General features: G+C 40.2%; 1 protein-coding gene across 10 annotated transcripts in view; it reads left to right on the top strand.

Annotated features, from left to right (window-relative positions):
• Positions 1-26,339, top strand: part of Fry (FRY microtubule binding protein) — a 493,758-nt gene that overhangs the window by 367,553 nt on the left and 99,866 nt on the right. For 7 of the 10 annotated variants that reach the window (XM_070003013.1, XM_070003006.1, XM_070003008.1 and 4 more), the window contains 11 exons: positions 1,869-1,955; positions 4,320-4,582; positions 6,001-6,190; positions 6,795-6,919; positions 9,197-9,254; positions 10,130-10,221; positions 10,541-10,713; positions 12,778-12,938; positions 14,735-14,845; positions 17,401-17,555; positions 26,091-26,190. In XM_070003013.1, the coding sequence (XP_069859114.1) occupies positions 1,869-1,955; positions 4,320-4,582; positions 6,001-6,190; positions 6,795-6,919; positions 9,197-9,254; positions 10,130-10,221; positions 10,541-10,713; positions 12,778-12,938; positions 14,735-14,845; positions 17,401-17,555; positions 26,091-26,190 (1,515 nt within the window). The remainder of the gene's footprint in view (positions 1-1,868; positions 1,956-4,319; positions 4,583-6,000; positions 6,191-6,794; positions 6,920-9,196; positions 9,255-10,129; positions 10,222-10,540; positions 10,714-12,777; positions 12,939-14,734; positions 14,846-17,400; positions 17,556-26,090; positions 26,191-26,339) is intronic. The other 3 variants (XM_070003005.1, XM_070003010.1, XM_070003009.1) reach the window with 1 other exon arrangement.

The following is a 26,339-nucleotide window of genomic DNA, read 5'->3' as shown; positions in this document are numbered from 1 at the left end:
GCCATACTTACACGTAGCTGGCATGGTGCAGAGTGCTTTATACATATTATCTATTTAACTCTTACAATAAACAGAGGATTCATTTTATTATCCTAATATGCACATGCAGAGCTGAGACTTTGAGAGGTTAAATGAGTTACCCAAAGTGAACAGCCAGAATTCAGAGCCAGATAAGTATGTCTCTAAGCAGAGATGGAAAACGTCTGGCCTGAATACAGGTCCTGTATGTGTTTCTTTGCTGCCTGTAACCCATCTGCCTGGGTCGATCATTTTGAATGGCTGGCAAATAATATTATGCATGTCCAAACTGCCTTTGCCAGGAAAAGGTCCCCCATGCCCTAAGTGAACCCATTTTTTTACCGGCTATTCATCAACATGGTACAAAGATGTCTCATCTATTGCTTTCTTTGACCAGCCACAGATTTTTATTTTTTGTTTTTATTTCTTTATTTTTGTGCCAGTGCTGAAGCTTGAACTCAGGGTCTCCTACTTTTGCTTAGCTTTGTTGGTCAAGGCATTTGAGCCATATGTCTACTTCTGGCTTTTTACTTGTTAATTGGAGATAAGAGTCTCATGGATTTTCCTGCCCAGGCTGGCCAAGAAGCACAATTTTTAGATCTCAGCCTCTTGAATAACTAGGACTACAGGCATAAGCTACTGGCACCCAACTCCAGCCACAATTTGTTTAAAAAACAATTTCCAGGGACTAGGAAGGTGGCTCAGTGGTAGAATGCTTGCCTTGCATGCATGAGGCCCTGAGTTCGATTCCTCAGCACCACATAAGCAGAAAAAGCCGGAAGTGGCGCTGTGGCTCTGGTGGTAGAGCGCTAGCCTTGAGCTGAAGAGCTGAGGGACAGTGCCCAGGCCCAGAGTTCAGGCCCATGACCAACAAAAAAAAAAATTCATTCATACATGAATAATGAGGCTTTTAAGTCAATTATTTTATATTTCAAATTTTCTTCATAAGGGATGGTAAGTCATACACATTTATGTGTGCACATTTTTACTTGCTTGCAAGTTTTAAAATGTGAAAAGTGGGGTTTTTTTTTTGTTGTTGTTATTTTAACCTGGATACTGGCTCATGTCAATAATCCTAGCTGTCCTGCCATCCCAGGCAGACAAGTTTGAGACTCTTATCTCCAGAAAAAAAAGCTGGAAGTAGAATTATGGCTCAAGTGGTAGAGCACTAGCTTTGAGCAATATAGCTAGGGACAATGCTCAAGCCTTAAATTCAAGACTCAGTGCTGGTACACTCACGTGCGCGCGCGCACACACACACACACATACACACACACACACTTCATGTAAAAGAATTTCTGTAAGATATTCTCTATTACTATTCTTTTCAATTTGCTTTTTTGTTGTTCTTTTAAATCAGATAACTGTATAATACATAGTTATAGCCATGAGTATGTGTGTTTAGTCTCCACTGTGTTTTCTTTGGGACCAAAATTCAGTGACAGTCAACATCAATCAGTTATTTTTAAAGGCCATTGGCTTAAAATAAGTTGCATATTACTGGCCTGACAAAGAACATTCTTTGCAAGTCTCCATTTCTTAAGATTAATGACAACAGCAATGGTTCTCTGGCTGTGATAGTGATTTAGATTCTCATGTGAAATTCAAAGATATGTCTTTACAGCAATGTGAAATTGGAGCTCTAATCATATTCCACTGAAACTTAAAAACTAAGCTCAGAAACCTGGGGAGTTCTATTCTTTGCATTGTACCATCTTGGCCCTCACTTCTGTGTGAGAAGACCGTTATCACTATTGGCAACCAATTCTGCTCCATGTACTGATAAGGCAGTTGGGTGGGTGGGAAGGATTCATTTTCCCATGGATAGTAATCACCTCCCATTTGTACAGGAGGATGACAGGCCGATGATTGATGTCATGGACCAGCTAAGTTCTTCCATTCTCGAGAGTTTCATTCATGTCGCAGTTTCAGATTCGGTAAGGACATATTTGTTTCTGATGACTAATAGTTCTTCAAAACAAATTCTAGAACTTATAGAAAAGAGAAAGAGAGAGAGAGAGAGAGAGAGAAGAGAGAGAGAGAGAGAGAGAGAGAGAGAGAGAGAGAGAGAGAGAGAGAGAGAGAGAGAGAGAACACCAAGAAAATATTATATGGGGGAATTTAAGAGTTTTGTATCAGATTAACCTAGTGATACAAAAGTACTTAGGAAAACAAGTCTAGTTTTTCAGATGATAGATGACAACTGAATAAGTCTCCAGCAGAGTTTGAGCCTTAGACATATAGATAATATTTTTTTCTAATTTCAATTTCAAGAACAATTGCTCAGCATTCTGAAAATTACATTTAACAGTTAAAAGATATTTAATTTTGTACTTAACATTCAATATCCTATTACCTTGCCCATGTAATTGTAACCCCTCTGTATGGTATTTTCACAATAAAAAAAAGAAAGAAAGAATATAAAAAACATTCAATATCCTGTTATAATTCTTAATATGTATCTTCTGTTCATGTATTACTTTACAGTTTGCAAGGTGCTTTCATATGTATTGTCATCTGACTCAAATAGTTACTGAAATACAAACATGTTAGATGGGAACTTAGTGGTAGGATTCAGGGTTCCTGTACACAAAGCTTGGATTCCATCCTCAGCACTAAACCTAGTAAGTTACAGAGAGCAGGGAGGGATAGAGCTCAGACTTGCCGCTGTTTGGACTTTGGATCTAGCACTGCTTTATCTATGGTACCAATATATTCTTCTTTTTAAAAAGCATCTTGGAAGCTTTCAATTTCCTGAGCAAGTAGAGGAGAAATTGAAACTGATTTTAGTTATCTGACGTTTTAAAATAAAAGCACACTAAGGAAACAGATTCATTTCCGCTGACTAGCTGGAAAGAGGGGCAGGGCAATCTGGTTCATCTAGCCGAATCCATGTTGCTGGCTCCTGATGCAGCTCCTTATCAAATATAATGGTGAATATAAAGCCACAGGACACCTCTGAGCCCTGCATGGCCTTTTCTCCCTGACACAAACAGAAAGCCCTGTGTTTAATAGATTTATTTTCTGTTTGTTTTGTTGTTTTCAGTGCTGAGGTTCAAACCCAGGACCTAGCACCTTACCACTGAGGTACATTCCCACCCTTGGCAGCCCTATTCTTGCTTATGGTCTTAATAATAACAATTGGCACTAAGATTATTAGTGAGGCTCTACAGTTCTTACCACTGATAGTGAAGAAATTCGGTTGCTGTGACATGAAATAAAATAGTCGATGTCAACAATTTACATGAGTATCTTACTTTCCTGCAGACAGCTATTAATATATGTGCATGTGATTTTCTTCAGTTTACCAGTTTAAAATCCTGAGGTTGGGTTACCAGGTCAGCAATCCTGCCCTTGGGAAGTTGCTCAGCACAGAAGGGAGGGATGCTAGCTTTGGCCAGGTGTTTCTACCTGTATTGTCTTAATATGTAGCAGGCAGAAACTGTGATGTTCAGTGCCTTCCCAGATCATGGAATCTTGTGACTTAGACTCTGAAGCTCCAGGTCTTTCTAATAACCACTAAGGTCCCATCTGTAGTACTGTGCCCATGGGAGCTTGTAGAAGCAATAGGTAAAATGGACCACTTGAAATGCCTAAAAAACATGATGGCAATTTCCTTTCCTACCACCTCACCTAGATTACTTGAAATTTAGTGTCCCCTAAACATTGATATTTGCACTTAAAAGAAAAGGAAATGTTAAGAATTTATCTATATATCTATATCAATATCTATCTATATATATATTTCAAGAGATAGTGAAATATATTATTTTGGCTAGATCCTAAGACAAGAATAAGTAGATATTTAAATATCAGTAGAATGATATTCATAAAAGAGATTGTGCTTAGCCATTTCTCTAATTCAAAGGAAAAGTATACTAGTATAACTAAAGATACAGAAATTAACAGCAAAAATATGCACATATAAACATAGTAATGGAAAGGATAAAAACACATTTAGCTTCAGAAATAAGTCACTTCAGGTTTTAAAAATGGTTAATCTGTGGCTGAGTATAAATTAGCTAATGTCATGGGTTGTTCTAATGAATATTGAGTGACTATCTTCTATATATTGGTACACAGTCCTATATGAGATCAGAACTTTGAAAACTTGATCTTGAGCACTTGATACTTCTTACCAGCCGATGCACAGGGTGCACAGATGACTACTACCAGTGCTGTATGTAGGAGGGGTATTTCGGATCCAAAGCTGTTATAAGGCATTGATGGTCAGGATAGGCGCTCTAGTGAGGATAGGTCATCTCAGTTCAGCTTTGATTCACTGCTTACCTCTGTGCCAGCAGGCAACATTACCACTGACCCACAATGTAGATCTTCAGTGGCTGGTGGAATGGAATGCAGTCCTGGTAAACAGTCATTATGATGTGAAGAGCCCTTCCCACGTCTGGATCTTTGCACAGTCTGTGAAAGACCCCTGGGTCCTCTGCCTCTTCAGTTTCCTTCGGCAGGAGAACTTGCCAAAGCACTGCCCCACGGCCCTCAGCTATGCCTGGCCTTATGCCTTCACTAGGCTACAGTCAGTGATGCCACTGGTGGACCCAAAGTAAGGCACCTGTATGTTTTCCTCTGTCTTGTTGGCTTTATATTTCCCTGCTTCTATTTTAATTTTATATAAGAAATTAGAATAGTATGACCCTCTTATTTCTTAATTATTGAATCGTTCCTTTGTGTGTGCCAGTACTTGGGCTTGAACTCCAGATTTTTGCTGGATAATTGAGATAGGAGTCTCATAGACTTTCCTACATGGGCTGGCTTCAAACCGTGATCATCAGATCTCAACCTCCTGAGCGACTAGGATGACAGGTGTGAGCTACCAGCAATGTGAGCTACCAGCACATAGCTAAGATTCTTAACACTTCATCTTAAAAAGTTTTATCTAAGGCTGGGAAGGTGGCTCAGTGGTAGAGTGCTTGCCTAACATGCATGAGACCCTGGGTTCAATTCCTCAGCACCACATACGCAGAAAAAGCTGGAAGTGGCGCTGTAGCTCAAGTGGTAGAATGCTAGCCTTGAGCTAAAGAGCTGAGGGACAGTGCCCAAGCCCAGAGTTCAGGCCCCACAACCAACAACAAAAACACACAAAAAAAGTTTTATCTAGAGCAAGTTTTTGTCCCTTCATAATAAATATGGCTGTCTATGCTTAGAATCTCAGACTCTTAATGATGAAAAGAACCTTAAAGTTCTTCTATTCAGCTTCTATTCAGTGTAGGTATTACTTGAACAACATCCTTGCTGGACAGCTTTCTTTACTGGAATGCTTCCCATTAAGAAGTGATGCTTGCTGGGTTCTGGTGACTCACGCTATAATCCTAGCTACGCAAGAGGCTGAGATCTGACGATGGTGGTTCAAAGCCAGCCTGGGCAGGAAAGTCTGTGAGACTCTGATCTCCAGTAAATCACCAGAAAACCGGAAGTGGCGCTGTGGCTCAAGTGGTAGAGTGCTCGCCTTGAGCTGAAGAGCTGAGGGACAGCGCCCAGGCCCAGAGTTCAAGCCCTGCGACCCACCCCCCCTCCAAAAAAAATGATGCTTAAGCTGGGCACCAGTGACTAATTCCTGTAATCCTAGTTACTCAGGAGGCTGAGATGGGAGGATCACAGTTTAAAACCAGCCCAGACAGGAAAGTCTCATATCTGCAATTAACCACCAAAAAGCAGGAAATCGAGCCGTGACTCAAGTGGTAGATTGCTATCCTTGAAAAAAAATGCTAAGGGACAGTTCCCAGGCCCTAAGTTCAAGCCCCAGTGCCAGCATACACGTGCGCGCACGCGCACACACACACACACACACACACACACACACACACACACACACACAAAAGAGGGGGTAGGGGAAGGGGGAAGGGGAAAGAATAGAGAGAGGAAAAAGGAGAGAAGAGAGGAGAGAAGGGAAAAGAAAAAAGGTAAGAAATGTTTAAAATTAAGAACTTAGTTTTCCTCTTATTTTTGACTCCATATTTCTAGCAGCCCAATTAATGCCAAGAAAACCAGCACTGCAGGCAGCGGAGACAATTATGTCACCTTGTGGAGAAATTACCTAATTCTCTGTTTTGGAGTCGCAAAGCCCAGTATTATGAGCCCAGGACACTTAAGAGCTTCTACTCCAGAGATTATGGCGACCACACCTGATGGTACAGTGAGCTACGATAACAAGGTGACATGACATGCTTCAGAAGAATTATTCTGTAAGGTTTTTTTTTAGCTTGTTTGTCTAGAGTTCCCAGTGCATACTGCACTGTGCCTGCCATCTGGAGTATTATGGGATCAGATTTTCATCCTACACATTTCTAAATTCCATTGAGCATTTGTGTGAATAATTTATTGCACCTCCCTGGCAGGAGGGGCACGGAAGAGAAAGAGAAGATGAGAAACTTGCTGAAGACCACAGACTGATGATGATGTCCATATAAGTGTCTTACATTCCCCATTTCTCTCACACCTCACCAAGTATTCACCTTTAAGCCGTGCTTTGATTCGATCACCTTGTTAATGATGGTGACTTAAACAGTTAGAATAAACAAGCATATGTTCTGTTTATTTTCCTTTAGAGTTTGTGTCTAAGGTGTGAAATCCCTTCATTGTTCTGTATGAACTTTGTATGTCCACTGGTTTCCCTCTCCTACACCCCCCCAAAATGATGGCAGTGCCCTTGGGATGTGGCTCAGTCCTTGAAACTGTTATAATGGAATCATTGCATGATGACAAGGAACATTGGTTGCTGTGTTACCTCTTTTTCACTTCTAATCAACTTGTTTCAGGCCATCGGTACCCCATCCGTGGGCGTTCTGTTAAAGCAGTTGGTGCCTTTGATGAGACTAGAAAGCATTGAAATCACAGAGTCCTTAGTTCTAGGATTTGGGAGAACAAATTCCCTTGTTTTCAGGTACAGTAGTCCTCGTGTTCTTCTAAATCATCCATGCCGCTGCTGTTGTTGCCTTTCTTAACTTGAGCTTGTGTGTATATGTCAGCATGTGCCCGGAGAGCTGATAGGCCAACCACCAGCTCTTTATGTCCTCCTCAGTCAATGTGCTTGCACACAAAGAAATATTCCTTACATCTGTCTCACATTTCCCTTTAGGCATTCTGATTTTACCTCCCGGATTTGATTTCACTTGCAAGCTCTGTCCTAGATAAGTATAAACTAGGATAATACCTCATCTATCCTCAGTTAGCCAGGCTGATCAGAGGCCATCACATTGAAGTAAAAATAGTGTGTGATCATCAGCCATTTACACAGCAGCCTCTGAAAGGAGGATCATGGCTTTCTGCCATCCTGAATTTTGTACCTGCAATCAAATTCTATTTGCGACAATGTGAAAGCCTTCTGAAAGGGATCATATAATGTTGCGTCTGATAACCTCAGCTAAAAAAGTCTCTATGGAGAGAACAACATTTTTCGTGCAAAGAGAAAGGGGCCAGCCCCAAATGTCTGTGAGAAAGAAACTCTATTTGAAAAATAAAGATTAATGAGATATTTTAGACACAACTAAAAAAAGCTCCCATTGCATTATTCACTTGTTAGAGTCAGATTTTTATCCTCAAAAGTATAATAATCGTGGCTTCTCATTACTTGAGTGCCATCCAGCCAGAATTTTACTCTAGTTTTATTAATTTGTTATAACTAACCATCACATAGACATACTTTAAGGAAGGTAACAACAATTCCTAAAATCCCTAAAATTCTTCTCCAAAGAATACAAAGCTCTTTCGCATATCTTTCCTTAGTAGGCAACATTCACTTGACCACAGCCACATAATTCTGGAAAACATGGTGTCTCTTGGCCTCAATTTTTTTCAACCCTAAAACTGGTTTAACAAATAAAAAATACCACATTTCTGTAATAAATAATTTAACAGCATCCATCTCAGATTTGTTGAGAGGACATAGTACATGGGAATGTGCATGAATAGAATATTTGGTAAGTAGTAGCTGTTGGGTAGACTATTTCTTTTTTTTTTTTTTTGGTGGGGGGCAGTCTTGGGGCTTGAACTCAAGGCCTGAATAATGTCCCTGAGCTTCTTTTTTTACACAAGGCTAGCACTCTACCACTTGAGCCACAGCACCACTTTCGGCTTTTTCTGTTTATGTGGTACTGGGGAATTGAAACTGGGGCTTCATGCATGCTAGGCAAGCATTCTGCCACTAAGATTTCATTTCATTCATCCCATCCCAAGATTTCATTTTTTTTGGGGGGGGGTCCAATCGTGGGGCCTGAACTCTAGGCCTGGGCGCTGTCCCTCAGCTCTTCAGCTCAAGGCTAGCACTCTACCACTTGAGCCACTTCCAGCTTTTTTTTTTCAGCTTATGTGGTGCTGAGGAATCGAACCCAGGGCCTCATGCATGCAAGGCAAGTGCTCTACCACTGAGCCACCTTCCCAGCCCCCAAGATTTCATTTTTTAAAATCAACTCTGAGCCGGATCCTAGTGGCTCATGCCTATCATCCTAGCTACTGAGATCTAGCTGAGATTTAAAGATCAAGGTTCAAAGCCAGCCCAGGAAAGAAAGTCTATGAGACTCTTATTCCTAGTTAATCACCTAAAAAGCGAGAAGTGGAACTATGGCTTCAGTGGTAGAGTGTTAGCCTTGAGTGAAAAAGCTGAGAAACAGTATCCATGCCTGGTCCAAGTCCCAGTAGCAACATTAGATAGATAGGCAGGCAGGCAGACAGACAGACAGACAAACAGACAAAAATTAATTACTATGCACCCCAAAGGTAGTTCCATAGTACATGCTTCTTTCCCTCTAATTGGACCAAAAGTTTTTCATGTGTAGAGATTCAACTTTATTTACTTTCAATTTCATATGGTAAAGTTCCTTGAATTTAGTAGCTACTTGGAAAATGCTATTGTGTTGTTCAGACAGGTTTTTTTTGTTGTTAATTGCCACAGAGATCTCCAGACCATCAAATCAGAATTAAATAAACAAGTGTATTTTGACCCAAAACTATGTTCATAACAGTGGAATGAAGACCAATAATGAAAAGTATAGGTCAGTGTGTGTTTGTAGTTCTCATAGGATTGGGAAAGGAAGCGGTCAGGGGAGATTTCTGACAGAAGACAAGTGAAGAATGAAAACTATTTAGATGTAAATGGGTGTATTTTCTGATATATTTTCTGCCAAAAACAATGAATTTAAAACGTGACCTCTTTCCTCAATAGAGAATTGGTAGAAGAACTCCATCCCTTAATGAAGGAAGCTCTAGAAAGAAGACCAGAGGTAAGATTTAGAATTTAAATAATGAAGACTTGGCTTATTTTGGTGGTGGTGTGAATTAAATCAAACCTGACAGTTCCCTATTTAAAAATATATATATATAAACACCTCAACAGGTGTTTAACAATAAATTTTAAAATTTTAACTCCTGTCATGTTTACTGCTTTTCACCATTTGTTTACCATAATATGGTTATTATTTTAATGGATTTTATGTCATAAATGTACAAATACAAAACAACTTATGTGGGCATGTCTATGTTGCATTCTTTCACAAAGGTTGGCGTTAAAGTTTAATTTTTTGTTACCTTTTTTTAACCTGGAGCCAATGGTCAAAAAAATCATTCGTCTCATTTAATATATAATACCCTTTTCAACATTACTTCCCATGAAGTGAATCCACTTCAGAATTTATTTATAATGTACCAAGACTTTTACAATAAGTAAATAAGAAGAGTGAAAAAATGTTCCCTATATAGTAGATATGAAATAAGTAGATAATGATCCAGTAGCAAACATTTAACAGTTTTAGAACAGGAAATATTATCTTGTGAGCACATTTAGTGGATATTCTGAGTCCCCTCTCTTTCCACTCACTTCAGATGCTCAACCTTTCAGCAGATAATGGGGGTCGCTGGGAAATGAAGCTTTATACTTCTCAACATTTCCATCTTATTCACATTTATTGACCCACTTAGAATCTCCCTTATAATCACTTATAAGCCAGTAATAGCAAGCAATGCCTTTAATGGTTAGGAAGAAAGGGAAATGCATGTCTTATGCTGTAAAAAAATTATGCTCTTCTTTGAAAGTTACCCAAAGCACAGTTTATGTTCTTTTGCCCATGGCTCTCAAGCAGTGTTCCCTCTTCCCACACAGAACAAGAAGCGTCGAGAACGACGAGACCTGTTACGGCTACAGCTACTTCGAATATTTGAACTTCTGGCTGATGCTGGTGTAATAAGTGACAGGTGGGATCGAAAGTCTGCTAAATTGATCTCAGCTCACTAAAGTAGTCATCTTGTCTATTTAAACCTCTCTTTGTCTTTTCCTTGAAATATATGTTTTAAAATTTTTTTAAGGGTGACATTATCCAAAAAGAAATGTACTTATTCCCTAACTTATCTAAGTTTGTCTTTTCTGTTTCATATCCTTTGTATACTGCATATAAGGATCAAATTTATTGTAGGAATTCTAACCTTGTTTTTCATGAAGCATATGCTGGCTACTTTGCTGTAAAGACGTGCAGGTATTCTCGGCATCCTCTGAATTTCTTTCACTTTGTTCTAGCACAAATGGGGCCTTGGAACGAGACACCTTAGCCCTTGGAGCTTTGTTCTTGGAATATGTGGATTTGACTCGCATGCTCTTAGAAGCTGAAAATGACAAGGAAGTTGAAATTCTGAAAGACATCCGGGCACATTTTAGTGCCATGGTCGCCAACTTGATTCAGTGTGTTCCAGGTGCAGTGCTATGCCATTTCAAATTAACCTTTGAGCTTCCAAAAACATTTGTGTTCCTCATAATTATGCTTTCCTCTTGAGTCCTTTGCGGTCTGCATGCAGGTCTGGGACAGGATGCTTTATGCATCTTGAGATTCTTAGAAATACACATGGGAACCAGTCACCCCATAGCAAGACACAAAGAGAGCAAGAGGAATAAAATTTGATTTTGTAATTGTCATTTCTTTTTTGTCGGTCATGAGGCTTGAACTCTGGGCCTGGGCGCTGTCCCTCAGCTCTTCAGCTCAAGGCTAGTGCTCTACCACTTGAGCTACAGCACCAGTTGGTTTTCTGGTGGTTTATTGGAGATAAGAGTTTCACACACTTTCCTGCCCAGGCTGGCCTTGAACCATGATCCTCTGATCTCAATCCCCCTGAGTAGCTAGGATTACAGGCGTGAGCCACCGGTGCCTGTCTGTAATTGTCACTTCTAACTTTGTTTTTATTCCCATCTAAATATTTCCTTATGTGATTTCCATAGCAAAAAAGTAATTCAGAAAAAAATGTTATATTGTCTCTGTGCTAGCCTGTGTAGTCATAATTTCAGCACTGTTTACTGACAGCATTCCCATTAACACACTAGGTAGACTTCTGTACTGATTAAAACACCTTACATTTCATTAGTTATATTATCGAAAGAACTTTCACATGACTTAGAAGATCATGACTAGAAGCCAATTTAGGAAACTCTGTGAGATGCCATCTCCAAATATCTAGCAAAAAAAATAGCTAGGCTGAAGAAGTGATTTGATTGGTAGAGGCCAGCCGAGTAAGCAGCTAAGCAAGTTTGAGTCCTTGAGTTCAAGCCCCAGTACTGGAAATATAGAAAAATAAAACTGAACACAACTATTGGTTTTGGCATAATTAAAACAAGCTGTAATGCAACTAATAGCATTATTATTTCATGTTATTAGCCTTCTTACAAGTCATTCTCATCTTTGATGATCCTAAATTGAGATTTGTGTTGATTCCTTCATTTCCAATAAGGCACCTTTGTTTGAATTGACACTGCCAAGCTAAGCAGCAACAGTCAAGAAAACTCATTCTGTTTACATAGTACCCAAGTGAGAAGTCATAGTTTTCCTAGAGATCAATTAGAAAAGAGTGATGGAAGGTCCCTTTGTCAATTTCAACTTCCTATTCTGAGTCAAGGTGTTACTGGCTGCAACTTGAGGAGAGAAAGAATACATATATGGGAAGGATAATCACTCTAAAACACTTTAAAAAGCCAGGTTGCATTACCCAAATAAGAAATAACTGTAGGGCCAGAAGTGACAGTGTATACCTATATTCCCAGTTACTTGGGAAGCAGAGGCAGGAAGAGCACATGTTCATGGTTCAGTGAGACTCTCTCTCAAAAAAGACCAGGCAGGGTCTGGGTAAGTGGCTCAGTGGTAAAGTGCTTGCCTTGCATGCATGAGGCCCTGGGTTCAATTCCTCAGTACCACATAAGCAGAAAAGGCTGGAAGTGGTGCTGTGGCTCAAGTGGTAGAACACTGGCCTTGAGCTGAAGAGCTGAGGGACAGAGCTCAGGCTCAGAGTTCAGGCTCCATGACCGACCCCCCAAAAAAGACCAGGCATCTATGGCTCACTTATAATCCTAGCTACTCAGGAGGCTGAGATCTAAGAATCGTGGGTTAAAGCCAGCCCAGGAAAAGGAAAGTCTGTGAGACACTTATCTCCAATTAACTACCAAAAGGCCAAAATTAGTGCAGTAACTCAAAGTGGTAGAACACTAGCCTTGAACAGAAAAGCTCAGGGACAGAGCCCAGGCCCTGAGTTCAAGCCCCAGGACTGGAAAAAAAAGACCCAAAAATATAAAATAAAATGGAACAACTGTGGAAAGGGGGAAGCACAATGGTAGAGAATGCTTAGCCTGCAGATGGTAGGTATAATTCTCAACACTAAAAGAAAAGAAAAAGTAAGAAAAATTAGAATTAGTAAACGAAATTGTTTTTCAGTTCAAAGCCTGAGAACTGGGTATAATTGTGATACGACTCTCCAATTCTGTGCTGCTCTCCCTAGTTCACCACCGAAGATTCCTCTTCCCTCAGCAAAGCCTGAGGCACCATCTCTTCATCCTCTTCAGCCAGTGGGCAGGACCCTTCAGCATCATGTTCACTCCTCTGGACCGTTACAGTGACAGAAATCATCAGATTACACGTTACCAATATTGTGCATTGAAGGTAGGTGCTTGTTTTCCTCACTCATTTCCCAGCCTGAGGCTCTTCATGCTTAAACAAACACCATCCCTTCAAAATAAAGTAAAAATAAATAATAGGCCATGATGCAAACAAGTAAGTGCAGGTGCTGAAACTCAAATACCCACCCCCGTAGAACACACATAAATAGACATAAATTGATTTCAGAAATTCCAAACATATAAATAAAAATGAGTGAATATGTAAATAGTCCACTTGAGCTCATAACTAAAAAAACAGTGTTCTCTATTTCCACTTGTTGCCAATGCTTCTCTTCTCTGTAAACCATATGGTTTTATTCATTTAACTCTTAAGTGGCTAGCTTCCTTACCATTTAAGTTCCATCCTAAAAAAAAAGAAACAGGTGTCACCTCAAGTTCAAGATCAACTAAAAGCCACATTCCTGTTTTAGTGCCTCCTACCCTAGCACACATCCACAAATGAATTTCCACACTATGAATATGGTTCAAAATCCTCCCGGCATAGTCTTACAGCCTAATGATGTCCTTTAGAACAGTGACTACCATGCCATCTTACAGGCACTGTCAGTTGCTGTTTGGGGTTAGCTTTTGACTCCATAGGGCCTATAAAATTTGTCAAAATTATTATATGGGAACTCTCTTAGCCTGATAAAGAGTACTGCATTAGAATGAAAGTATTCCCAGTTGCTCTGAAATCAGGCAAAGATGTCATCCATAAATGTAACTAACGGGGGCCTTGGCAGGCCCAGGGACCTGCCAAGGACAAGTTAGTCAAGATCTGCCTTTTTTTCTCTTTTCTTTTCCTCATTCCTCCCTGCCTTAAAGGAACTAAAATTCATATACTATCTTTTCTTTTGATGAAGAATCATAATGATTTTATCCCTATACTTTACAGTTTGTCAGTTCATACATGAAATCACTATTAGTCCTAAAAGCAAATTTTAGCCAGACACTGGTGGCTCATGCCTGTAATCCTAGCTACTCAGGAGGCTGAGGTTTGAGGATCATAGCTTGCAATCAGCCAGGCCAGGAAAGCCCACGAGACTCTTATCTTCTATTAACTACCTAAAAGCCAGAAGTGGAGCTGTAGCTCAAGTGATAGAGTGTTAACCTTGAGCAAAAAAGGTAATGGATAGTGCCCAGTCACTGAGTTCAAGCTCCAGTACCAGCACAAAATTTAGTTAATTAAAGCAAATTTTAAACAGCTAAATTTATCTCAGTTACTTGAAACTATTGAAAGAATCTTTATTTGAAATATTGTAAAATAACTATTTGCTTTAAAGTAAATTTTATCATAAATATTTGTTATAAACCTAAAAGCAAATATTCACAAAGCTAAAGTGAAGAGATTTTAGATTTTATAAAAAGAAACAAATTGGAATCTGGTGGGATTTTTTTTAAACTTGATCTAAGAATTAAACCAAGGAATTCTTTGAAAAATTGGAGGAAAATCTGTTTTTAAGAGCCACCACCAGCCAGGCACCGGTAGCTCACGCCTGTAATCCTAGCTACTCAGGAGGCTGAGATCTGAGGATCGCGGTTCAAAGCCAGCCCAGGCAGGAAAGTCTGTGAGACTCTTATCTCAAATAAACCACCAGAAAACTGGAAGTGGCACTGTGGCAAGTGGTAGGATACTAGCCTGGAGCTGAAGAGCTGAGGGACAGCATCCAAGCCCAGAGTTCAAGCCCTATGACTGACAAAAAAAAAAAGAGCCACCACCATCTCTCAATCTGATAATTATGTTTGGTGAAGTCAGTTGTATATGGTTTCCTCTCCATGTTTTGTTGTTTTCATTTACAGGCAATGTCAGCGGTGTTGTGTTGCGGGCCTGTTTTTGACAATGTGGGCCTTTCTCCAGATGGCTACCTCTATAAGTGGCTTGACAACATCCTGGCTTGTCAAGATTTAAGAGTAAGTAATACTTGTATACAGGGATGGGTGGGAGATCGCAAGGGGAGAGGAAGGGAGAGGGAGAGGGTGACAGGAGTAAATAAAAGCCATTATATTTTTAGGAAGAGCATAATGAAACCCAGTAAAACTGTTAAAACAGGAGGGAGGTGGTTAAGAAAGATAATAAACCAAATAATGGTACCTATAATCCTGACTACTTCAGGGGGCTGAGATCTGAGGATCACAGTTTGAAGCCAGTCTAAGCAGAAAACTCTTTATCGTCAATTGACTACCAAACAGCTGGAGTAGAGCTGTGGCTTAAGTTGGTAAAGTCAAAAAAAGCTTGGTGACAGCACCTAGGATATGAATTCAAGCCCTAGGATGGGCACAAAGAGAAAAGAGAGGAGGGGAGGGTCCTAGAAGGGGTGAAGGTATATTAGATCAAGGTATATTAGAACAAGTCTCAGTGCAGAGCACATGATTGAAAGCATGCAAGCTTTGTTCTCTATCCCCAAGTAGCATTCATTATTAAGTAATAAATAATAAAAAGATATTTTTTAAAATGTCCTTCCACATAGCCAGTGAATCTGTCAATAAATAACAATGGAAAGTGGAAAATGTTTCTTACTAAAGAATAATGAAAATACTGAATGCTAAGTATGTAGCTTATAAATAAAGCTTGCTTAGAATGAAATGTACTTAATTAAATACAGAGACTAAAAACAAGGCTGATGATTATCAGTGACTAAGCATTTACCACAGGAAATTAGAAAAAGAATAATAGCACACCAAACTCAAAATGGTACAACAAAGAAAATACAAATAATAGCAGAAATTAACAAGGGTAATGAATTTTAAAGTAATACTAAAGCCAAACGTTCAAATAGTTAAAATTTGTTAAGAATAATAAAATTCATACATCCACAGAAAATTCATGGTGGAGGGGCAATAGAAAGGGAACATCTCAGATTAAAACTGAAAGAAAATACATGACTTTCTTTGGTTGATAAACTTGAGAATGTGTATAAATAAATTCCTAGGAAAACACAACAGAAGAAGAAAAAGAAAATCTGCATGATCACATAAATAATAAATTGCATCAGTAAACTGAAAGTCTTAAAGAAAGGGAATATTAAGACCAGATGGTTCCACTGATGAATTCTACCAAGCATTTAAGGAACAAATTGTACTAATTAAATACCAATTCTTTTTTGGGGGGGTGGGGTCCAGTCGTGGGGCCTGAACTCTGGGCCTGGGTACTGTCCCTGCGCTCTTCAGCTCAAGGCAAGCACTCTACCACTTGAGCCACAGCACCGCTTCCAGTTTTCTAGTGGTTTATTGGTGATAAGAGTCTCATGGACTTTCCTTGTCCGGGCTGGCTTTGAACCGAGATCCTCAGATCTCAGCCTCCTGAGTAGCTAGGATTACAGGCATGAGCCACAGGTGCCCGGCTAAATTTTTTTTTAAAGATGAAGCCAGGCACCAGTGGCTCACACCTGTAATTCTAACTACTCAGGAAACTAAAGTCTGACACAAATCTGATTTGTAGCCAGCAAAATGCTGGGGTGGCAGTATGGCTCAAGGGGTAGAGTGCCAGCTTATATGGAAAATTCTAAGCAAGATTGAAAAGCCTTGAATTCAAGCCAGTTAGATACTGGTATCAAAAAACATGACTCATGATCAACTTGGATTTATTCAAGAATTTCAAAGTCAGCTTAACATTCATATATCTGCCAGCTCACTAGTACATTAATCATATGAATAAAATCATCAAGGGAAAATATCATGTGATCACCTCAATAGATACAGAAAATATAGCTGATAAAATTCTTTGTTTATTCATGAGAGAAACTTGCAAAACAAAGAATATTAAAGAGTGTCCCTCAATTGATAAGAGGTATCTTTATAAAAACACTCTAATATACATTGATCATCTATGGTCAATGTACATTATGTAAAAATTGAACCATATAATTTGAAGGTAGGGATAGGAAGGGGACTAATGGTAAAGAACAAAGGAAGGGGTGATATTGACCAAGATTCATGGTAATAATAAGCTGACATATGGAATTGTAACCTCTTTGTACAACTCCTTAAAAACACCCTTTAGTAAACGTCACACTTAATATTTAATATTGAGTATATATCATCTGAGATTAGAATGACCCAAGGAAACCCACTTTTACCACCTCTTTAAACCTTGTACTCGAGAACAGATCTTAGGCAGTGAATTCAAAATGAAAAGATGAAAAGAATTTTAAAAAATTTTTCAGAAACATTTAAAATAAAAATTAAAACCTGCCAAAAAATATCCTTTGCCATCTTTTCAGAGTTGAAACATGAGAATGAGTGACTCCTATATAACAAACAGACTTAGAATCTATTTGTTTTATACATTAAAATTTTCAGATATAACATTGCCTCTTTTTAATGAGTGGCATAAAAATTAATCCCAATACTCAGTCTCCCCTTACATTTTACTCAGTATATGTTAACCAGAATTGATCTTATGTTTTCCCTCTCCCCTAGAACAACCTTTATTTAAATCTATATTATTCCTTTGCCCCTATCTGCAGGTTCATCAACTTGGTTGTGAGGTGGTTGTCTTGCTGCTGGAACTTAATCCTGACCAAATAAATCTTTTTAATTGGGCCATTGACCGATGCTACACAGGGTCCTTCCAGCTTGCATCTGGGTGCTTCAAAGCCATAGCAACTGTGTGTGGAAGCAGGTATGAATTGCTGTACCTAGTCGTGAATGGCGAATATATGAATGATTGCAAACCAACTGATTTTTCAATTGTCTGAGCAGCGTACATGCTGTAAGAAAACAAAATGCCCCACATAGAAACTACTACTCATAAGTCTACAGTTACATTAATTTTTCTTGTTTGATCAGAAGAGATGAATTGTTCTTGCACCCTTCCTTTGAATTGCCCAGAAAGTCACAGTGAAGTATGAGTGCACAATTTAAAAAGAAGAATCATTAGTCAGGTACTGGTGGCTCATACCTATAATGCTAGCTACTTGGGAGGCTGAGATCTGAGGATCACAGTTCAAAGCCAGATCAGACAGGAAAGTCCATAAGACTCTTATCTCCAATTAACCAGCAAAAAAAAACAGTGAAAGTGTGGCTCAAGTAACAGAGAACTATCTTTGAGCAAAAAAGCCAAGAGACAGTGCCCATGCCCTGGCTTAAGTCTCAGTACTGGTACACACACACACACACACACACACACACACACACACACACACACACACACACACACACACACACACACACACACACACACACACACACACACACACACACACACACACACACACACACACACACACACACACACACACACACACACACACACACACACACGATTAAAGAAATACCTAAAAATGTTGGGTGGGGGGGAGATGGGAAGGGATGGTAAGAGGAAACAAAGGAGGAGGCAACAATGCTTGATAAGAAATGTACTCATTCGGGCGCTGGTGGCTCACGCCTGTAATCCTAGCTACTCTGGAGGCTGAGATCTGAGGATCGCAGTTCAAAGCCAGCCCGGGCAGGAGAGACCGTGAGACTCCTATCTCCAATAAAGCACCAGAAAACCGGAAGTGGCACTGTAGCTCAAGTGGTAGAGCGCTCGCCTTGAGCTGACGAGCTGAGGGACAGCCCAACGACCGACAAAAAAAAAAAAAAAAAAAAAAGAAATGTACTCATTATCTTGCCCATGTAATTGTAACCCCTCTGTAAGGTATTTTCACAATAAAAATAAAAATAAATACCTAAAAATGTTTGTGACAGCTGTGAATGAAAAACCATTCAGCCATCTGTAGACCACATCAATCCAGGAAATAGCCTAGTGTTTAAGTCCCCTTCGTATCAAGCTAGAAGGAAAATAAAAGGAAATGTGTTACCTTAGAGTTTATAGATGTTTGTAGGTGTTGAGGATTAAATACAGGACCTCATGCAAGCCGACCTTGCTTTCTACCTCTGATCTATATAATGAATGTGGTAAAGCTGATTCAGCACTGTGACCTACTAAGTGAAATAACTTCATAGCCAAGGTGAAAGGGTTAATGAAGATTCCTCAGATTTCACAAGTTGTCCCTAAGACTTGCATATTAGGAATATTTAGAAAATACAGCTGGAGCATTATTTTAACAGATTTATGTAGGCCGTGATATTTTTTACCTTTTAATTAAATGTTGCATTTAAACAGTTATCTTGAATTCCTAGATCAAGAGAATCAAAGGAAATTAATACAAAAAATTCCAGTCCATTATAGGTCTAGATTAATATGAACAGTATCTTTGAGGGCATCTATTTTTCAATAAACATAAAATGAGCATGTTGTTTAAAGAGACAGGCTTTTCTATAAAATGTTTACCTTTCTGGTATCACAATAGTTGTAACTTTTTATGACTAAAGCTTTTCCTATAATGTTAGTAGTGGAATTTGTGTTATATATTTGAATCTCCATAAAAGTTACAATAGATGCGGGGTGCTGGTGGCTCATACCTGTAATCCACTTCAGACCCCCAGAGAGGGAGACAATCCATCGAGGCACAGACAGTGAAAAGTGAACGAAAGAAGTTTATTTACACTATTTACACCAGAAAAGGGTCCTGCGACTACCCTGTCCTGGGCCCTGGGCTAGATACCCAGAACCAAGAGCAGCCTCCACCACCAAACCTCCAATAGGCAGCCCTCAACCCCCCCCACACACACCTTTATTAGTCTGCAAACCTCCATCCCCAGACCTCCAGAGCTCCAAACCCCCAAAGGGGAAGGCTTTTCCTTTTCTTCCCTTCCTCTCCTCTGCAGGCCTCTCCACTCTCCACATGCCTGCCCTGCCCTGCTCTGTTCCAGCAGGCTTTCCCCTCCTGCTGTCTCTCCCTCCATTCCTCCCCTCTCCTCTGTTGCTCTCCCTTCCTCCCCCAGGACTCCCAGTCTTTCCTCTCTTCCCCCAGGACTCCCAGTCTTTCCTCTCTTCTCCTCAGGACTCCCCTCTCCTCCCTCCGGACTGTGTTCCCCCCTGTCCCTAACCTCTCCCCAGGCCTTGGAGCACACAGCCTACATATACCCAGATAGGCCGGGCCCCTCTCCCACTAATGGTTTCAAACTGCCATTCGTGCTCCTCCCCCAAGCTGCCCACTGTCCAATCCCAATAGGCAGCTCGCCATTAGGACTTGACACCCCACCCCTCCAGTAGCACGCCCCGCCCTTTTCAGTGGCGTGCCCCACCCCTTTCGGTGACATGACCTGCCTCCCCAGCGCCACACCCCATGGGGCGGTGACGTCAGCCTCTCAGTGCCCTCCTCTGTCCCGTGGCCAGGTCTGAGGAGCCCTGAGGTCGCCTCTTGATGCCCCGCCCCCTCCAGTGGCTGGGCCATAGGGCCATGCTGACTACTGGGCCCCGCTGATTATTGGGACCCCCCGGGTTATTACATAATCCTAGCTACTCAGGTAGCTGAGATCTGAGGATCTTAACCAGTGCATACATAGATTGGATTACACCAGGACTCCAGCAAGTTTAGAAATAAGACCAGGAGAAATGAGGGCAGAACTTAAGGATCTACCCAGCCAGGCAAAAAAGTCCCCATGAGACTCTTGTCTCCAACTAACCACTTAAAAACCAGAGCTGTGGAGCTGCGGCTCCCTGAGCAAAAAGAACTGAGGGACAGTGCCCAGGCCCTGAATTCAAGCCCCATGACTAACAAAAAAAAGTTACAACAGATGACAGTAATTTATCTGACTTTCTACGAAGTTTGATTACTTGATATAAACCTGTTTTAAAATGTTATCTATCTCTTGGACAATACCGAAATGATGCTGTTACAAATAACTCTTTAGAATGTTTTAATTTCAAATATTTCAGTACTCTAAAAGTCAAAGTTTATTCACATGACCCTTAAAAGAGTCATAATCTATGTTTTGAACCCTCTGTGTTTGATACAAATAAGAGTAATAAAAGTCCCCTCTTCATTCCCTTCCTCCCAATGACCTTCAACGATTGCAAGTTTATTTCATTGAATGATCATCTCATTAAATAATACACTACACTCTTTTGACAAGTCCAGGTAACAAATAACTGCCTCACCAATATAGCAATTCAGCTTCATTTTCCATAATCGAGTCAGAAAATCTTAGGTCCTAGAACCCTCTGTGTTCCATGTGTATTGTTGTTGTTGTTGGTGGTGGTGGTGGTAGTCATGGGGTTTGAACTCTGGGCCTGAGCGCTGTCCCTCAGCTCTTCAGCTCAAGGCTAGCATTCTACCACTTGAGCTACAGTGCCACTTCCAGTTTTTTCTGGTGGTTTATTGGAGCTAAGAGTCGCACGGATTTTCCTGCCCAGGCTGGCTTTGAACCACGATCCTCAGATCTCAGCCTCCTGAGTAGCTAGGATTACAGGAGTGAGCCACTGGCGCCCAGCCCATGTGTATGTTTTAAGGTCACATCCTCCACTATTGTTCTCTAAGATCATTTCTCACCACAAGCTCCTGGATAAACTAGACAAGTCCCAAGCTAGGCTTAAGAATTCTTTGCATTTAATGTTTATTTGTGTGTGTGTGTGTGTGTGTGTGTGTGTGTGTGTGTGTGTGTTTGTGTGTGTTTGTGTGTGTGTGTGTGTGTGTGCGCACGCATGCATGCCAGTTGTAGGGCTTCAACCCAAGGCCTGGGTGTTGTCCCTGGGTTTCTTTTTCTCAAGACTAGCTTTCTACCACTTAAGCCACAGTACCACTTTCCTCTTTTTCTGAGTAGTTTATTGGAGATAAGAATCCCATGGATTTCCCTGCCCAAGTCAGGCTCAAATCACCATCTTCAGATCTCAGTCTCCTGAGAAGCTAAGATTACAAGCATAAGCCATTAGCACCCAGCTGTATTTAATCATTTTCAACCTCTATTTTCAAGAGCAATTCCAGCAGTTTTCAGCTTTCACTGTTTTGGTTAGTTTCTGTCTTGGCTAAGACAAGGTATTTGCCTTATCTTATGAAATATGTTCCTGAAAAGTTATACATAAACTGACTCATATCTGTGATTTCTCATAATCTATACAGAAATGTCTACACATCATTTCCTGAAGCAAAAAACCTTTCTTGTAAAATAAATAATTACCTTCTCCTCTTCAAATGGGAATGATCATATACTGAATTTATTTTTTGAGAAATATGACAGTTTATAAGCAGATTTGTTTATTAAGGATCTCTTATAATTGAATTTAAAACACTTAAAAGATTGAATTTTGTGTAATACCCTTGTTAAATTCTGTTTTCTACCTTGAGTTTTAGCAGATATAAGTGGCCATCTCGCATAGTTGGTATCAATCCCTGCATTCATCAGACATGGCACTGGGGAAGAGTTGTTTCTCTACGTTCTTCTTTTGGGTTTCTTTAGTAGAAGCAAAGGAAGATGTATGACCTTGTACCTGTGTCTGCTGGAGAACTTAACCAGTCCATACAAAGATTGGATTACACCCTGACTCCAGCAAGTTTAGAAATAAGTCCAGGAGAAATGAGGGCAGAACTTATGGAAAAGCCAGCAATGTCCATTTTAAGGAATTTTGCAGAAAATATGCATGAACATTTCATTCACAATTGTGAAATGCAGCCAGGTACTGGTTGCTCACACTTGTGAGGCTAGCTGAGATCGGAGAAGAGTTTCAAAGCCTGCCCATGCAGGAAAGTCCATGAGACTCATCTCCATTTAGCCACCAAAATGCGTGAAGTAGATTTGGTTCACATAGTAGACAGAGCCACCAGCCTTTGAGAGAGAGAAAAAAAAAGCCACGCAAAAGCATGAAGCCTTGAGTTCAAACCCCAGTACTAGCCCAAAATGGGAAAAAAAAAGTTATGAAATGCAGCTCCATGTTATAATGTAGCACAAAAGAATAGCTTACCTTTCAGGCAGTTTTAATTAAAATAACTGTTGAGCTTCTGTGCTTGTAAGCTTCCCTTTAACTGCCACTGACATCAGTATGTAACAGATAAGAACATTTCAAACAAGCCTAAAAGGCTTCCCAAGGTTATGAATCAAGATAAACATTCCACTCCTTATTAAAAAGTACAGGCCCATTTCCAGTCACTAGCTTAGCTTGCCAGAGAGGGTTCCCGCCCCCCCCCACTCCCCCACTTAAGTACTTAAGAATTCAACTATTTCTATTTTTACCCTGCAATATATGAAAATATGTTTAGTAGATAGTCTCAACTTCTGTTGAAGATTAAGTTTTTATTCTTTTATGAACTTTTGTGTTCAAGGCTCTATTACTTGAGTCACAGATCCACTTCTGGATTTTTATGCGATTAATTGGATATAAGAGTCTCTTGGACTTTCCTGCCCAGACTAGCTTCAAACCATGATCCTGAGATCTCAGCCTCCTCCTAGTTAGCGTTATAGGCCTGAACCACTGTTATCTGGGAAAGTTTTAATTTTTAATTTTTGTTGAGCTTCTTTACAGGGGTGAATTATATTATTCTTTTGTTTCTTTTGCCTTGATTTGGTATACTAGCTAATTTAAATCAAACCTAGAAAATGAATTGCTATAAGTAGAACGCCATTTTTTATGGATTTAATATCCCTGGGTGAACAAGGTAGATTCCTGGATCCCAGTATGGTACTGGCACAGCGGCTGGGGAGTTGAGTTCTAGAAGTTGACTGCTTTGGGTTCAAAGTTTGCGTTGGCCTCTAAGTCAGGTTGTGTGTTCTTGAACAAATTACTAAATAGCTGATTCACTTGCAAAATAGTGATGATGGTAGAATAAGGCTTATACATAAAGCCCATCTCTTGGATAAGGCCATTGACCAAGAGGCACTCTGTGAACACCAATAATATTCACTAATTATTGGAGGAAGTGATTCTCTTTACCAGTGGATATAAATCTGTTTCTCCTCAGAACTCCTCAGTCAGGCTGAGCTTAGTTGTTTCATCTTAAGGCTATTTTTTAATCCCTTGTTTCTTAATGTTTTTACATCTTTTTGAAATTTTTGTGTCATACTACCTCTCCTACTTATTTTATCATTTGGTTTTATTCTGCAGGATCACAGTTGTGGTGTTTTTTGTTGTTTTTTAATATGCTTACTACCTATGTAGAATAATAATACTGAGCATAGAACTTTCCATTTTTAAGCCTGTTATAAACATCTAGGTATAGATGTTTTATGTACACTTGAAGGGCATAGTAAAGAATATCAGAAACAAAAATAAACAACCAGCCGGGTGCCGGTAGCTCATACCTGTAATCCTAGCGACTCAGGAGGCTAAGGATCTGAGGATCACAGTTCAAAGCCAGCCCGGGCAGGAAACCCCATGAGACTCTTACCTCCATAAAGCACTAGAAAGCCAGAAGTGGCACTGTGGCTCAAGCAGTAGAGTGCTCGCCTTGAGTTGAAGAGCACAGGGACAGCACCCAAACCCAGAGTTTAAGCCCCATGACCGACAAAAAAATAAAATAAAATAGGGCTGGGAAGGTGGCTCAGTGGTAGAGTGCTTGCCTTGCATGCATGAGGCCCTGGGTTCGATTCCTCAGCACCACATAAGCAGAAAAAGCTAGAAGTGGCGCTATAGCTCAAGTGGTAGAGCACTAGCCTTGAGCTGAAAGAGCTGAGGGACAGTGCCCAGGCCCAGAGTTCAGGCCCCACAACTGGCAAAAAATAAATAAATAAAATAAACGACAACAAAAAATCCTTTTCAGCCCAGGGACATCTGGGAATCAGTCTTAGCACTGGCATAGGCAGACCCCTTTGGCAAAAGACAGGGAGTTAACTCGCGAAAGTCAACTGCCAACACTATAGAACATCACATGACACCCCACAGCACCCACTATTATAGTGGTAGCTCATGACACGGCCACATCATAGAAGTCTACGCAGCTGTTAAGAAGACTCTAGTGACCTCATCACATAAAAGCAAATCATCAAACAATACACAGGCAATATAATTACATTTATGGAGCCTGGGGGTGGAGCTCAATGGTAGAACATTTGTGAGGCCCTGGGTTCTTTCCCAGCATCACAAAAATAAAATTCATGTTTAATTTCCTGTGCATTTGGGGAAGGGTATTTAGATGCACAAATATGTATGTATACTTTGAAAAGAGACAAAACATTCACAGCGGTTGTCCTCTTTTGGGAGGGGGTGGCCAGTGGGGGGGGGGGGGCAGCTGGGAGATCGGGTACTTCCATATCATCTTCCAGTCAATTCTCCACAACCAGAGTGCATGCTTCAGCCCTGGGTCTTGTTTGAATGTTTTAGAGGAAAAATGCATGCATGTATCACTAGTATCCAAACGTAAATATTTAAGTAATATTAAAAAGAAAAAGTAGAGTCAAGCACTTGTGAGTTTTACAGAAGCTGTCTTACTGCTTTGTTCTTATAATCCTTCAAAATGCTTTTCTCTTTGCCTGGAGCCCTCTTTGATCTACAGCCACCATAGTCTTCCAGCACTTCAAAACTTGATTTCTTTATTTCCTTCTAAGAAAAGCCTTCCCAAGCCTATATCTGTTGGGATTCTTGTCACCTGTTATGGATACTCCTTCTGGAACATTCGCTCAAACCACACTGCTCCTTTGTTTCCCTTAACCAAACTGGAAGCCAGTCCCACTAATTTCGACATCTATATTTCACACATGGTTCCTAATGACTGTTTTTTCATAAATGTATATGGATCAGTCCCAGTTATTCAGGAGTCTGAGACCTGAGGATCACAGTTTGAAGCCAGCTTGGGCAGAAAAGTCCATAAGACATCTTATTTCCAATGAACTAGCTCCCCCTTACCCCCTCCAAAGAGCCAGAAGTAGGGGTGTGGCTCGAGTGGTAGAGCACCAGCCTTGAGCAAAAAAAGATTGTATAGTTCTGAGTTCAAGCTCTAGTATTGGCACTACATTGAATGAATGAATGAATGAATGAATGAATTTAAATAGGTCAGATGAAATCATCAAGTCTATGAGTTACTGAGAAATGCAGCATACATTTTCTTTCCTGTCTTCTTATTTGTGTTTAGTTTTCATTAAAAATCTATTTGCATTAGATTGATTTTTGTGTTCTTTTACTGAGGCATTATAGTATTCTACTTTAAACAAAAAGTTGTTTGTTTGTTTTTTTCATTTCTTGTGGAGAGTGAGAGAGAGAAATGGGCAAAGGGCATAAAAATGTTACTAGCAAGCGGCCAGGGTCAGTGTGTCATCTAAAGTTGCGAGAAGTAATAATCTGTCACCATTACTACCACATCATCTTATAAAGTATGCTGGTGTTTCTCTTTTCTTTTTCTTTTAGGAACTATCCCTCTGACATAGTCACACTGTTAAACCTTGTTCTCTTCAAGGCCTCTGACACCAACAGAGAAATCTATGAAATCTCCATGCAGCTCATGCAGGCACGTATCACTTATAGTCAGGGACATTTTCCATCCTGAGTGCTGAATCCATTTGTTTGTATCTGCATATCATGAGTGAATACATGCTGAGTGAGAAGAGAAAGCTATACCACTTCTCTTCTTCATGTGTCTACCCCTCACCCTTTCAC

Source organism: Dipodomys merriami, unplaced genomic scaffold (genome assembly GCF_024711535.1).
Source record: "Dipodomys merriami isolate MVZ:Mamm:240054 unplaced genomic scaffold, mDipMer1.0.p SCAF_6, whole genome shotgun sequence".
Classification (NCBI taxonomy): Eukaryota; Metazoa; Chordata; class Mammalia; order Rodentia; family Heteromyidae; genus Dipodomys; species Dipodomys merriami.
Note: the sequence above shows the minus strand (reverse complement) of the source record. Positions and strands in the feature narration are given on the sequence as shown.